This window comes from Hipposideros armiger, unplaced genomic scaffold (assembly GCF_001890085.2).
Source record: "Hipposideros armiger isolate ML-2016 unplaced genomic scaffold, ASM189008v1 scaffold_310, whole genome shotgun sequence".
Classification (NCBI taxonomy): domain Eukaryota; kingdom Metazoa; phylum Chordata; class Mammalia; order Chiroptera; family Hipposideridae; genus Hipposideros; species Hipposideros armiger.
This window is the reverse complement of record NW_017731660.1, coordinates 471362-486118: the sequence shown is the minus strand read 5'-3', so window position 1 is coordinate 486118 and position 14757 is coordinate 471362. Positions and strand designations below refer to the sequence as shown.

Below are 14757 nucleotides of genomic sequence, written 5' to 3'. Positions count from 1 at the left end.
CTCTGGGAGTTGTAGTCGACCTCCCACCACGGCGGTGAGCCTCGCGGAAATGCCTCGAACTACCAGTCCCGTGAGGCCCCGCGCAGGAGGCCGGCGGCGCGCCGGACTGTGACGCGTCCGGGGATGGGGCGGGGAGCCCGAGGAGGCGGAGGCGGAGGCGGAGGCGGAGGTAGAGGCAAAGGCAAAGGAAGCCGGAAGTGGGTCGTACCCGGGTTGGTCCGGGCGTTGCGGGTTTGGGGCCTGGGATAGCTCGGCCCCGGCAGCTGAGGAGCCCGTGACGGAACAGAGCGGCGCCATCCCGGCCCTGAGGACCGCTGACTGGTGAGGAACAGCGGTCGGTGTGGGGAGGGTCCTTTCTGGGCAGTGGTTGCGCCCCAGAGCGCCAGTCCGGGATCCCCGGTTCCCGATTCCCCGCGGCCCAGGCTGGTCCTTCTCACCTCCGTGCCTTCTGGCCAAGACCCTGTGTCCGGGTCTCTCTCCCACCAGCAGCCCACACCTCCACTCCCAACCCCCCGGGTCTGCCCAGTTCCCAGTCGGCCCCTAGCGCTCTCCTGGTCCTCATCCCGCACCTCCATTCTAGGGACCCCGTCCCCGCCCCCTGAATCCCTGCAGCCCTTCTGTCTCCACTCGGGCCCAGATCTTACCCCTCAGCCTCCAGTGTCTGCCCCGGCAGCCCTTCCTTTTTCACTTGTCTCTTCCCTGGAACAGGCAGGCTCTGCGCACCCCGCGGAGGTAGGCAGCGACCAGCAGCAACCGCGGAGTGACGGCGGGCGGCCCCTGGGCATGTACGCCCCCGGAGGCGCCGGGCTGCCCGGCGGGCGCCGGCGGAGGAGCCCGGGAGGCAGCGCTCTGCCCAAGCAGCCGGAGCGTAGCCTGGCCTCGGCGCTGCCGGGAGCCCTTTCCATCACGGCGCTGTGCACTGCTCTCGCCGAGCCCGCCTGGCTACACATCCACGGTGGCACCTGTTCCCGCCAGGAGCTGGGGGTCTCCGACGTGCTGGGCTACGTGCACCCGGACCTGCTGAAAGGTAAGGGCGCTGCGTGCCGGCCCTCTTCTTCCTGGGCGATCGGGGCTCCTCGGCGGGGCAGGGAGCCGAAGAATGTGGTGTGAGCTGGAGCTGAGATAGCCAGGGGCAGGACTTGGTTGAAGGAAACAGCCCCATTCCTGCCTGGAGTTCATTCCCACCAGGTGGCTCTATTTGGGGTACCGCCCCTCGTTAATTAAGGTGTTGTTCTGCCAAGCACCTACACTTCATGCCATGCTAATCTGGACTGCTGCTGTTTTAGGATTCTACCAGAAAGGCGCTGTGTATGGGGTAAAAACAAGGTGCTAGGCATTACAATTAGCTGGCCCCAATACAGAGCCTGTGGGATGTAGAAAGGTTTCTTTGGGGCAGCTGATTGATGGAGAAAAAGGAACTTTTAAATATGGCTGGATTTTAAAAGCTATTTTTGAGCTCTGCTACAGTTGGGTTTTTATTATAGAAAAGGGAAGTCAGTGTTATTTTCAATAATCAGGAGTCAGTTCCAGCCTCAGTAAAGCAGTTGGAACCATACATGTGTGTCTGATTGAGGTGAGGTCACTGTGCTCATCATGCTTCCCAGAGGGTGGGCAGAGGAGAGGGGAAAGGGACTGGTCTCCTTACCAGACACGGGGGAGGCCATGACCACGGGGCTGCTCCTGCCCAGTCCTGTCTCCAGCAATGAGAGTACAGGCTGTGTGGTATGAGGGCAGGACTGCACTGCCTGGCTTTTACCTGAAAACTGATCAGCGGACCCCACACAGCCCTTAGTAACAGCACAGTTCATCACCCCATGGTCTTTTGGACCATTCTTATAGGTCTTTGTAATTTTTCCCTGTGCCACTCACTGGCTGTGATGCCTTGCAGATGTTTGCTGCCCCATGTCTCAGAAGTCCTTCCTGTTAGATATCTTTAAGTCGCTTGTTTATGGACTCATGCACTGAGATTTGGTGAAAAGCTCAAGTTCTCCTCTGGGCCTTGGGTTATACACCACTTTGGCAGGTCCAGGCTGAAAAGCTCTATCCCTGTGGCCTAATGTTGTCTTTGAGAGTTCTCTGACTGTTTTGCATCTCACTTGGGATTTTGAGGCTTTAGGATGATTTTGTAGAGAACAGGATGGGGGCTTCTGGTTTGTTTTCAGGTTCCTCCGTAATGATAGCCTTCTCTGGGCTGGTTCGTTAAGACAGACGTTAAGACACAAGGAGGCCTTGTGACATGCCGCTTTTTCTCTGGCGTGTGGCTGATGGCAGAAACGCCATCAAGCTGGAGCAAAGTCTGGATGGTTGTCCCTCAGCGCATTCTCTTCACCAGCCATCTTTGAAACACAACCGCCACCTTCCCACCACTTTGTGCAGGCTTTTGCACTGATTCCCTGGTGTTTCAGTGTTTCTGGAGCTTGGTGTCACCTATAAACTGGGAGAGAGTTCCTGATGCTTCTCCCTTTCAGGTCATTTCTGGGGAGGCCATGTGATGGAGAGAGTCTGATATCAGGTCCTTATTTCAGAGACCCAGGAAGCTGTGTCTCAGAGAAGTGAAGTGGTCTCTATGGGGCCACATGGCTGGGGGTGGCAGAGCTGCGTCTGCCTCTCTTCTCTTGACTCAGTATAAAATGATGCTGTCTTCTTTGGTTTTTTATCCTTTGTTTTCAGCTGTCACAGGAATGATCTCAGGATTATTCCATCTTGTTGTGCGTCCTTGCCGAAGGCATGTAAAAAACCAGCTCTTGCTGCAGGCTCTCCTTTATTCGCATCTGTTTACCCTCAGTAAGGAACTACTCGAACCAGGTGTTGTCTTTCGTAAAGCACGTCACTTTACCTTTACATTACTTTTGCCTGTGTGTTTAGTGCTCTTCACCCATGGACAGTCCCAGCCTGCTGTCTGTGGCCATGTTCTTGGCCGTTGCAAACCAGAAACACTTGGTTTGCATTCATAAGAGAGTTGACATGATCCCTCATGAGCTATCATAGAAGGTGGCAAGGAGTTGGGTCCTTTATTGCTTCTCTTCTCCCTTTTGTCTCTGTCTGTTGGTTTTTTGGTACCCAGTGAGCCTTCAGACATGCTGTCCTGTGTGCTTATGCTGATCCTCAGGGCCTAACAGATGTCCTGACAGGGAAGCCGGGTCTGGTCCCTATAGATGCTTTCAGAGGGAGAACAGACCCTACCAGGTCTCTGCAGATGACAGGGAATCCTGTTTCTTGGGCCCCTGCCTGGGGCCAGGCATTGTGCTCAGCACACTCCATGCCTGGCTTTAATTTCTCCTAAACAACCCCTCAATTGGTAGGTATTGTCATCACCGCCACTTCAGAGCAGTCTCAGGCTCAGGGAGGTCAGGTGACTTGCTCAGGGCCACACAGTTTGTCTTCGTGGTGTGGCCTCTACTCTTACATCCACTCTTAACGCCGCCCCAGCTTCTTTCTCCTTCTGTCAGAGCAGTCCAAAGCTTACTACTTCCGCATTCTACTTGAGTGTTCTCACAAGCCCTGCCAAAGCTGTGCTTCTGACCCCTGTGGCCTCAGTGTTCCGGCTCAAGTTGGTGATGCTGAAGCAGAGCCATTCACCTCCCACTGTCACTCGCAGGGCCAGAGCCCCAAGGCTCAACAGATTGCATCCTGAACCTTCCATTCTCTCTGGGCCCAGGTCCAAAGATATGCTTAGGCCGCTAGTGCTCCAGACAAGGGGCCCAGATAATTGTTTCCCTTGCACCCCAATCCCCTGCATCCTCTCAAGTGTGGCCAGCAAAGGGCAGCACTGACAGCAGCCTCCAGAAGCAACTGGAGAATGAGGAAGTTTGGGATTTGAAGTCAGGTGAGTCATAATTGACACCAAGCCATGGGAAGGTCAAGGGCCATCCAGAGAAGGCAGGTGTGCCTGAGGGGTGGTGACTGATGCTGCTGGCACTTCCAGGTCCTGCGGGGCCTGTCCTTAGGCGGCTTGGCTAGGACCATTGGTATCTGTGGTGGCGGGCCAGCCAGGCACTAGGGGGCTCTGTTGGTGTCTTGTGTCCTAGGCCTGTCTAGAAGCTTAAGTCACAGTGGGGAGAGGCTATGCAGGTAGGACAGAGGGATGAGTGCTGAGAAGGACGGGGCTGTGGGGAAGTGCCTCAAACTCACAGGGACTCCAGTGATGGGGGAAGAGAGGAGAGATGGGACAGAAAAGGGAACTGGCCAGAAGCCACTTTACTCTTCCTGCCTGCAGCCTGTTTGGGTCAGGAGGGGGTGAGAGCAATGGGCAGGTAGACAGAAGAGCCAGGCCTTCAAAACACATCATGCCCTGTGACTCACCAGTGACCTTGGGCAAAGTCAGTGCCTTGGGATCCTATTACACAGCAGCTGCCTTTTCCCCTGGTGATTGGAGGGGTCAGTCAAGCAGTAGTTACCAAAATAAACAGGCCACGGCTGGAGGATTGACTGTGCTCTGTCTTATCAGAGTGGTGGACTGCACCACTGGTTTGAATTTAAATGAGGACCCTACCCCACGTACCACTTCTCCCCACAAATAACATGCCTACACAATGCTTGGGATTCTGTTTCTCTTTAGCAACTCTCTCAAAGCAGCAGATATTCGTGGTCCTCCCAGCCACACTGACCTCTGGAAGGGGAGGAGAGAAAGAGACACTGAGACTCTGGCCCAGGAGAGCCTGAGCTGGTTTCTAAGCGTGTCTGGGACACTCTGCCTGTCTTCTGTGTACTGAGACCCTGCGATGAAAGACGGCCTGGGCTGTGGGATAGGCTCTTGGGTATCCGTTAGCTTCCCGCCAAGGGAAGTGTACATTTGTTTTCTCTGTGAAGCCTGAGGGTTTACTCACCACTTTGGAGTGGAGAAAGGCAGATAGGTTGAAACAAAACCTGTGAATTTGGGGTCATAGACCCTCGTCTGTACCGTGTCATCACTCTGGAGGGGCAGAAGGGCAGTCTGGCTTAGGTGGGCTCTTCCTCTGGCCCACACTGGAGGAAGTAAGGAGGAAGTGCACACCGGGCTGACACTGCTGTGGGCCAGCGTGGAGGGAGGGGACAGTAACAGCGCAGGCCACTGTACGTTCTTTCTCCCAGCAGCGCCCCTGTGTAGATGGGGCAGGAGAGCCCGCCTTCATTTGATGGATGAGAGAGCAGAAGCCAAGGGTAGCTAAGTGACTTGCTCAGGTTAACACATATTCGTCTGTGGTATGTTTAGCATTTGGTGCCAAGTCCAGTGTCTTTCTGGTGTCCCCATTGCTTCCAAGAGCTGGGCTCTGATGGCTGCAGAAGCTTAGACCACACCAGGCAAGTTTTGCCTAGTAATTCCCAGGATGACCATTTTTGAATTGCTTAATGGCCCAAACCTGCTTTGCCTAGAAGGGCGTTCGTGCTCCCAGCTGGTCCCTCAGTGAGCTCAGCAGCTGCTGGCTCTGAGAGTAGCACTGGCAGCATTCCTGTTAACTTTCGACCCTGGCTTCAAATGCAGCTCTTGAGCATTTGGTGGATTATCTCCATCAGGGAAAGATAAGGGCTACCTCGGGCGATTCCGAGCACCATGGTGCCAGGGAGCCTGCCCAGTTGTGGAGTCTAGCTCTGCACTATGGGACCCGGAGGAAGGCACTTACCCTCTTGTAGTCCTGGGCCCTCATCTGAGCGCATGGTGGATCCCCAGAGCAAATGAGGCTTAACTAGGGTAACGCTTGACATGCTGCAGGGGCTATTCCTGAGGGGGACATGAGAAACTGTCCTCTGAAGCTTTTTATCATGTGTGACTCCTCTTTATTCTCAAAACAAGTGTATTAGGAAACACGAGATACATGGGAGTGTATATAATAGGTGTACATTTTAAAAGATGATAATAAAATGAAACTTCGTACTTATTGCGCAGCCTAAGAATGCTCTTTGAAGCCACCGTTACTTTTTTTAGTTAAGACTTGTTAAATTAAAACTTGGTTAATTTTTAGGAACCTCAGTTGAAGGCCACTCCAAGTGTAACTGAATACAGCCCATCGCTGTGCTGAGTGTGGTGAGGCCCTTACACCAGCACCCGCCTGCCCACAGGTTACTCGGAAGCACTCGAAGACCTTTGTCCTGCCCCGTCCCTGCCTCTTGCCCTGTGGACCCTAAGAAGAGCTTTTCACAGTATTCAGAATAAAGCCAGGAGACAGCCCAGCCAGGTTCTAGGAGCTTTTCCTTCCGCGAGGCGTCCTATTAGCCACAGCATGGCCTTAGGCTGTGCAGGGCTGGAATAGCTGAGGGCTGGGCCTGCTGGCTGGCAGAGCCAATGCACAGGCAGGCTTCCTGGCAGTAGGCGATCACCAGGCTGGATGGTTGGGCCCAAAACATGGTCAGCTGACAAGAGAGTGACAGATAACTCTGAGGGCAGCTTAGTGGGTGACCTGAAGCCAGATTGCAGCATGAGTCTGGTGTGGGCTCAGCCACCATCTGGTGAATTCTGAGCCTGACGGAGGGAAGACAAGCTGTCACAAAGGCCCAGGGGCTCCTGGTATTTGATGTGGTTCTGTGGTATGGAGGCTGACCCTGTGCCTGAGACCCCACCATGCAGTGTCTTTGGGTGTGAGTCGGCTTTGTTGGGTGCAGGTCCTCACCCCAGGTTCTTGGACTTTTCTTCTCAGTCCCACTTCCTCTAGGCCCAGAAGCAGTGTTTCTTGGAGTGTAAGGCTTGGGCCACTTGTTAAAATCCAGATGCCTCAGCCTTCTTCCAGAATCTCTGGGGCCTGGGAACGTGGTTTCAACCAGCACCCCAGTGACTGTGATGTGTCCTGGAGAGAGATGACCTCTCACCTGAGGTCAGGATTCAGGGAAGGAGCCTGTAGTCTAAATCCTGCCAGCCCTTTCCAGATTTTCCTAAATCCTTGGTGACCGATGACCTAAATGAAAGCAGAGCTTGCCAGTGGCTGGAATAGAGGAGGAAGAGGAAGTTAAGGCCTATTTCCTACTTTTTATTAAAGCTAATTACAGCGGCTTCTTTTTGGACCAGCCTTTATTCTGTCTGTGTGTTTCTGGGAGCTGTGGCAGTTTGCTCAGATATCACAGGGGTTCGACAGTGTTGTTCTCTAGACGAAATTGAAAAAAAAACAAGATGGTCTTACGGTCCTAGAAGTAAATCTAGGTTTCTTTGTGTGTCTGGTGTACAGTTGTCATCATGGGCTCTCCCTTCACCAGGACTCCAGGGACTCTGAATGTTGGTTCTCCTGCTTTAGTATCTTCCTTTTCCTTGCTTCACTCCCTCATTTTGGTGGGGTGTGCACCCCTCCAGTGGCTTTGCCTTCATTTTAGATGGTATTTGGTGGGTCATTTCTGAACCTCTCACCCTTTTGTAGTGAAATGTAGAGGCTTCTTAGCCTTCGCCCTTCAGGCTTACCCTTTAGTTTATCTAGTCTGTTAACTCAGTCCTAAGCAGCTCCAAGTCCCTTTCCAGTTTCCAGAGTGGTTTTGCCCCTCTCCTCTTTGTGTGGATTTATGCTTTGAAATTGTTTTGTTTAGTAACGTTTGGGGAGCAAACAAAAATAAATGGGGATCAAACAAAAATAAATGGGAAGGTCCAGTCCACCATCTTTTCTAATTTATTTAGTACTCTCTTGTAAGGACCCGTTTTTCCGAATGGCTTTATCATCTTTTTTAACAGAAAGCAGATGAGTGAGTGTCTGGATAGACGTCGACACCGACCGGCTTCTGGCCTTGCCTCTGGCCCGCCTCATCTCAGAAGTCAGTGGGCTCTTCCTGCAGCCCAGAGTGTGCTTTAGCAGAATGGGCTGATGTGTAGGATTAATTGTCCGGACGTTTAACACTGGTTAGAAGAGTGGCAAGTAGAACGAAGTGGAGGCCTGTACTTAGACTGCTTCTGTTGGAAGCAGAGGAGCTGAGTGCATGGGAGTGGTGGCCAGGGTTCCTGTCTGCTGATTTAGGGGCTGGGCCGCCTCCTCTGTGGGCCAGCTGGGAACAGGAGCTATGACCGCTCCCCCAGGACTCCCCTGGCTCCCCAGCACTGTGGCGGAGGGGGACAACCCCCTCCCGGGGGGCCTTCCTGCTCCAGGGTTTTGCTTGGGGCCCTGAAGATCTGGTTCTCCCCTGCAGATTTCTGCATGAACCCCCAGACGGTGCTGCTCCTCCGGGTCATTGCCGCCTTCTGCTTCCTGGGCATCCTGTGCAGTCTCTCCGCCTTCCTTCTGGATGTCTTTGGGCCCAAACATCCAGCCCTGAAGATCACCCGTCGCTATGCCTTCGCCCACATTCTCACAGGCAAGCTGGGCCCTGCTCCTGGTGGGGGAGGAACTGCTGCGGGGCAGGCACCCTGTCTGTAGTTGCTGGTGGGGTTTCTCTGGGCAGACACCAGTCCAGGTGCTCCTTTCAGCTCTAGCTGTTCCTGGAGCACTGGGTGTGATAGCAGGTTGCTTCTGTCATTTGCATGCACGAGGTCTGACAATTAAGTTCATGAACTCATCCTGGAAGAAGTGCTACATACCTCATTGCTGAATATCACTACAGTCACCCTCGAAGTACTCCCCTTAGGAAGCTATGCACCTACGCCAGTACCTAGTTTACCCTTCAAAGCAATTTTGGAACTCTTTCTGAAATGACCATCAGAGCTGTCATTGTATTACCCTTGATGTTCTGAATGTCATCAAAATGTCTTCCTTTCAATATTTCCTTTATCTTTGGGTAAAGAAAGAAGTCATTGGGAATCAGATCAGGTGAGTAGGGAGGGTGTTCCAATACAGTTATTTGTTTACTGGCGAAAAACTCTCTCACAGACACTGCCGTGTGAGTTGGTGCATTGTCGTGATGCAAGAGCCATGAATTGTTGGCGAAAGGGTCAGGTCATCTAACTTTTTCATGCAGCCTTTTCAGCACTTCCAAATAGTAAACTTGGTTAACTGTCCAGTTGGTACACATTCATAATGAATAATCCCTCTGCTATCAAAAAAGGTTAGGGCTACACCCACCTGTGGCTGGGACTGAACTCCACACCTTGAGCTGCGCTGCTGCCCAGATGGCTCAGTGGATAGAGCATGCGCTCTTAACAACAAGGTTGCTGGTTCAACTCCCGCATGAAAAAAAAAAAAAAGTATATTAAAAAGAAAAGGTTAGCAACATCATTGCAACAAGTTCTTGAACTTAATTGTCAGACCTTGCATACCTGGCAGGAACACAGCCCATTCGGCCCAGCTGTCAGGAGGGAATGCTGTTGTAATTCCACAAAAGTTTTCACAGCTCTCCAGGAACTGGATTCAAAGCTCAGCTGGGCTCCTGGGGCCTGGAACCAGCAAGGAAGGACCCAGTGTCTTAGTATGTCTCCCTGGAGTGCATGGTCTCATCGGGTTCTTCCCCGCTTCCTGCAGTCATGACTGCTGACGGGTGATTTGACTTGTATGGTGTCGACTTCAGCTCCCAAACTTCCTTTCAGGCTCCCAGTGACACCTAGCAGCCCGTGTATCCTGATTCCAGATTCTTAAGACTGAGAGACCAACTGACCCAGATGGGGTCAGGCATCTGTGCCCAGCCCTAGCCTGAGAACCCCACAGCCTAGAGCGCCCCTTGCAGGGGCCGGCCATGGGGATTGGGTAGAGAGGCTGTAGCATGCCTGCTAACCCCCTTTCTGTGCTGTCCCTGTCCCCCAGTCCTGCAGTGTGCCACCGTCATCGGCTTTTCCTACTGGGCTTCCGAACTCATCCTGGCCCAGCAGCAGCAACATAAGAAGTACCATGGGTCCCAGGTGTATGTCACCTTTGCCGTTAGCTTCTACCTGGTGGCGGGAGCTGGCGGAGCCTCCATCCTGGCCACAGCAGCCAACCTCTTGCGCCACTACCCCACGGAGGAGGAAGAGCAGGCCCTAGAGCTGCTCTCCGAGATGGAGGAGACGGAACCCTACCCCGCTGAGTACGAGGTCATCAACCAATTCCAGCCGCCCCCGGCCTACACGCCCTGATGTGGGCGGGCTTTCCTCTGCAGCCCCGCCCCCAGCTGCAGGACCCCCTCCACCCCCCCAGGGGAGGGCCTTCTGCCGCAGGCTCCAGGGTAGGACTGACCATCTTCATCCACCCCCCCACCCCCCCGGGAGGCACTCCACCTTTTGGCTGTTCACGTGTATCCCTGCTCTGGAAACCTAGGGTTCATGGATTTCATATCATGCACTGTTTCACCTCTTGCCACCTTGCAGTCCCTGAGGTCAATAGTCATTACCAGCCAGGGATGGCCATACAAGTTTTCTCCCTTCTTGGGCCTAATCTTTGAGACCAGAACTTTCCATGGGAAGCTGCTGACCGTGGACAGGCCCAGGTTGAAGTGTCAACAGGGCCCAAGGGAAAGGGGACTGCCCTGCAGGCTTTCTTCATAGTCAGCGTTTGTTCCACAGCTGCGGCTCGGGGCCGACCCTGTCCCTCCGCCCCCCTCCGTCTCGTAGTGCCCAGTACTAGGCCACCCGCTCTCTCTGTGGGAGTCTCTGCACTTTAGTCTTTGGACTTCCCATCCCCCGTGTTCTGCTTTGATGGGGACTAGCAGAGCAGCTGTGCTCCCTGCCCTGGCCTCAGTGGCTGGAACCCGGACAAGGAGAGCAGCAGTGGGTGTGGGCCTGGCCTCTGGGTGCCCAGAAAGGATCAGCGTGAAGGGCTGAATCACCCCAGCCCCCTCATCTTTTAAAATGTGGGTGGTTTTAAAAGGAAAAACAAAACCAAGCCACAGCAACAATAATCTCTTTTTAAACTAGTGACAAGACTGTTGTCCTTTTTCCAATATCTACCCCATTCTTTTGGGCTCTGCAGTGTTTGGGGCCTCAACTCCTTCCAGCCCATGGTAGCTCCTCCCTGACTCCCCCGGCAGAATGCAGCCCTCTTCCCTGCCCCCCTCCCAGTGGCCTCCCCATGGAACCCAGAGCCCCGGCAGTGGGGGGCTGAGGATTGTGGCCTGGCTGGCCGGCCAGCGTGGTGCTCCTCAGGACTGTGGCACTGAGATGTAACCTGGCCTCCATGCGGGAACGGGCCAGAGCAGTGCCGGAACCCACGGCTTCCGCCCTGGAACCACACCAGCCAGCCCTGCTGCGTGAGGCGTCACACTCACAGGCATGGCTGTGTCCTGCAGGCTGTGTATCCCCTAGACTGACTTGGGGCAACGCTTGCTGCATGCCCCCTCCCCTTCTTGAATGTACTTTGGTCTTGAGTGTGCTACTGGCTCTTTCTGGCCCAGCCATCACTCTGGCTTCCCTGTTTGGCACACATGGCCTTGGGTCTGGCTGAATTTTCTGCCCTGAGATCTGGGCATAAAGTCTGAGAAACTCGAGACCTTCAGTGGGGATCCAGATGGCCAGGCTTCTTTGGAATCAGTGTCTAGTGCCGAGCTGACCAACAGATGGATCCTAGTCTCCTACAGGCGACAGCAAAACTGGAGAATGGACACCACTGTCGAAGTGTGGCTAGGAAGGGACTGGCATGGCTTGTCCTTCGGCCAGGCTTCCTGGGGATATCTGGACAGACCCCTGTGGATGGTGAAGACCGTGTGTGCACCTGAGTGAACGGCTGCCTGGAGTTCCCTGTGGTGTCAAGTGTGCCCCATGGCGGCTCTCACACTTCCAGACTTCTCTCAGGCAGTGTGTGATACCCACACACAAAGCTAAGGAGCTGCATTGTCTTGTCTTTCTGTCAAGTTCGAGTTTGTCTTTGGCAGATTTCCAGGGTTTGGCCAGCTCTCGTGGACCACGGGTATCTGAGGGGCAGACCAGGCATCGGACACGCATGCCACAGTGACCAGTCATCTCACTAGGACCCAGACATGACCCTGTGGGTTGTTCCACATGATTTGGAACCCACTTTTTATTTTATTAGCTTCCCACGCCCCTAGCCTTTCTCTTTTCCCCTGCCATCCCAACACTGATAGTTTGTCCTATAAATTCCCCTGTTGTTGGCTTTTTTTTTTCTAGGAAAAAATTAATAAAAAGCAAAACAAACAAACCACAAATATGAATGTAAAGGCGAGTGGCTCCCTGTCGTTTTTCTGTCGCAGTTTCCTGGAGTTGGTTTGTTTCCTTCCTCTTAGAGAAGGAGAAACTGATGAAGTGTGTAATTTAAAAAGCCAGAAGGGAGTGCACAAGCCTACTCCATGCGAGATGCTTCCACCTGGACGCACCTGTGACCATAACACCTCCCATGGCCAGGCCTCCCGCCCAGGTGCTGGGCTTCGACCCTGTCCCCTCGGCGTCTCTGGTGAGCTGCAGAAGAGAACACCAGCCCTTGTGTGGGGAAAAATAGACCCCAGGGCTGGGACCTGCCAAAGAAAGTGCATTTTCTTCTGAAACCATGGGGAGTGGTTACTCCCTTCTGGGGAAAGGCATGTGAGCACCAAAAGTCCAGCTGGAACTTGTGGAAGAGCCTTCAGTGTTGGTCCCTCGTATGGCTCCCTCCATTCATTCGTTCATTGATTCCCTCATTCCTACTATCAGCCGGCACGCTGGGCCCCAAATGTTCGTGATGGTAAAAGAGCTTCGGCTCCCTTTGAGGAGCAGCCTGTCTGGGTGGTGGATTTTATCCCTGGGAAGAGCACACGTTTTTCTGGAGAGCTGGCGATATATTTTGTCTCATTTCATTTCAGAAGTTTATAAAGGGCACGTTGTTTACAAAGCACTGAGGCACCGTGAGAGGAACATGATGACCTCCAGGCCCCCGTCTCCAAGGGCTTTATATTCTCAGGAGACGGACTTTTCCACAGAAAGGCAGAGTGAAGTGAGTGGTCTAGTGGACAGCTGAGACAAGGGCTGTGCCAGGAGGGACACTGGTTCTGACCTGAGTGAGTACGAAAGGTTTCATGGAGGCAGCTGGAGCCGGGCTTAATGTGAAAGAGTACTTGGAGGTGGAGGGGGTGGGGGCAGTTCCTGCTGAGGGACAAGCAATAACGGGCACAACTGGTGGCCGCATGTGGCGAGAGCAGAGGTTAGAAAGGTGAGGGGTCCATGAAGGCATAGATGCTGTGGGGGAGCCCTGGAAGGGTTCTGAGAAGAGGAAGGAGGGACCAGGTTTCTCTTAATGACTGGTGAAAGCGTGAGGGAGGGTTTACCTGGTATGAGTGGAAGAGTCTGAGGGTGTGGGAAGTGGGCCCGGATGGAAGATGGTGTGAAGCTTTGGAGCCTGGCTGAAGGGAAAGAGGACAGCAGTTGCGCACAGGGCCTGGTGGCTCAGCAGGTGTCCAAGTGGGGAGCCCAGGAGCCCCAGTCCCTGCCAACCAGTTATGAGATAGAAGGCAGAGCCAGTGGTGCAGGCTGAGGGGCTCAGCATGAGAAGATGCAGGATGTGAAAGGGCAGCAAAGAACCTTCAGGAAAAGAGGAGGAATGTTTGCATTTTGGGGGAGAACAGTTTTCTTAAGTCTTCAGCTGACATCTCCCCCACAGATGTCCCCACTCTCAACCACTAAATTATTGAGTCACAAGGTCCTGTGGGGAGACATAAAGGAACTAGTAAACTTTATGGCCCTTGTTTTCAAATAGCCTAGAATCTTACTCCCCTGTGTTTTTGGTGGGAGTGGCATGTTAATGGGGGCTGTGAGGTACATGGGAGAAAATGTCACCTCTTTAAGTGGGACCCCCGAAGTGAAGGTACTCTGTTAGGGACATGAGGAGTAAGATATCAGTTCCTCACAGTGAGCTTTGGAGACAAATGCTTAGCTTTGTTGCTGGGGCCGAGGGGAGGGCATTTTCCTCAGGAAAGTTTTCACTGGTGTCTTAGAGCTGAGGTATTTATGTTGTCCTGGTCTGCCCACTCAGCTGAGGGGAAAAACAACACTGTGAGTGGTAAGGGGCTTCATAAGATGTTCAAGGAGAGATAAGAGGCCCCGCAGCCCAACCGTGTGTCTCACAAGTTTTCGTAATGAGAGAACTTTCAAAGAGACATCGATGCTACCTTGTCTGAGGGCTGTAGGCTCTGTGAGAATGGCAGCCATGTTTGGAGCTACCTGTCTTTCGTCTCTGTAGCAAAAAAGGCAGCAAGCCCTTGTAAAGAACCTTCTCTTTATGGTGAGGTCTGGCTAAACCTTATGGTCCAGGTCCCTGCCTTGGTTTTACCTTTCTCTTGGGGTTCTCTCACTTAGATTTCTAGTGCTATTGGTGGAAAGATTCCTTTTGGAATAACCTTGAGTTAGTGGATGGGTTTTGTTTTAATAAGGGGGAGGGTGTCCTTATTTATCCTTTCCCACCTGTGTTCTAGTAGAGTGTGGTTGTGCGTCCTAATGCACTGGATTAGTTTCTTCAGACTGCCGTCACATAGGACGACTTGGGGTGCTGTAAACAGCAGACATTTATGTCCCCATCATCCCGAAGTCTACGAGTGAGAGATGAGGGGTTTGGCAGGGCTGGTTTCTCCTCAGGGGTCTCTCTCCACTCGTACGTGGTCGTCTTCTATCTCTGTGTCACCTGGACGTCCCTCTGTGCTGTCCTGTGTCCTCCCCTCCTCCTCTAAGGACACCAGTCCTAACTGGATTCGGACCCACCCCGATGAACTCACTGAACCCCAGTCACTTCCTGAAAGACCACACATCCAACTACAGGCACATTCTCAACCTGTAGGGGTTATAAAGTCACGGAATTTGGGTGGCACAATTCAGTCCACAATATATACTATTCCACAGCTCCAGACAGACGCCCAGGGATGGGCCTGCTGGTGGAAGGACACCTATGTGGCACATTGTTAACAGCTGCGGCCAGACTCCAAACTGAACAGGCTTGTAGCAGTGATGTTTCCAACAGCGGTTTCTGATAACGGCTGCTTGCTTGAATCCAGGCT

At 53.3% G+C, this 14757-nt stretch overlaps 1 protein-coding gene and 1 pseudogene across 2 annotated transcripts; both read left to right on the top strand.

Annotated features, from left to right (window-relative positions):
- The first annotated feature begins 185 nt into the window (after window positions 1-185).
- Window positions 186-11952, top strand: TMEM127 (transmembrane protein 127). 2 transcript variants are annotated; one of them, XM_019660067.1, is made up of 4 exons: window positions 186-321; window positions 713-1027; window positions 8074-8238; window positions 9618-11952. In XM_019660067.1, exons 2-4 carry the CDS (start codon window positions 784-786, stop codon window positions 9923-9925), a joined length of 717 nt encoding a protein of 238 aa, XP_019515612.1. In that variant the 5' UTR covers window positions 186-321; window positions 713-783; the 3' UTR covers window positions 9926-11952. The 2 variants fall into 2 exon arrangements, with proteins under 2 accessions (XP_019515612.1, XP_019515611.1); XM_019660066.1 differs by having other exon boundaries at window positions 187-321; window positions 709-1027.
- Window positions 11953-12085: 133 nt separating this feature from the next.
- LOC109392013 (tubulin alpha-1D chain pseudogene) overlaps window positions 12086-14757 on the top strand; it is a 7472-nt pseudogene continuing 4800 nt past the window's right edge.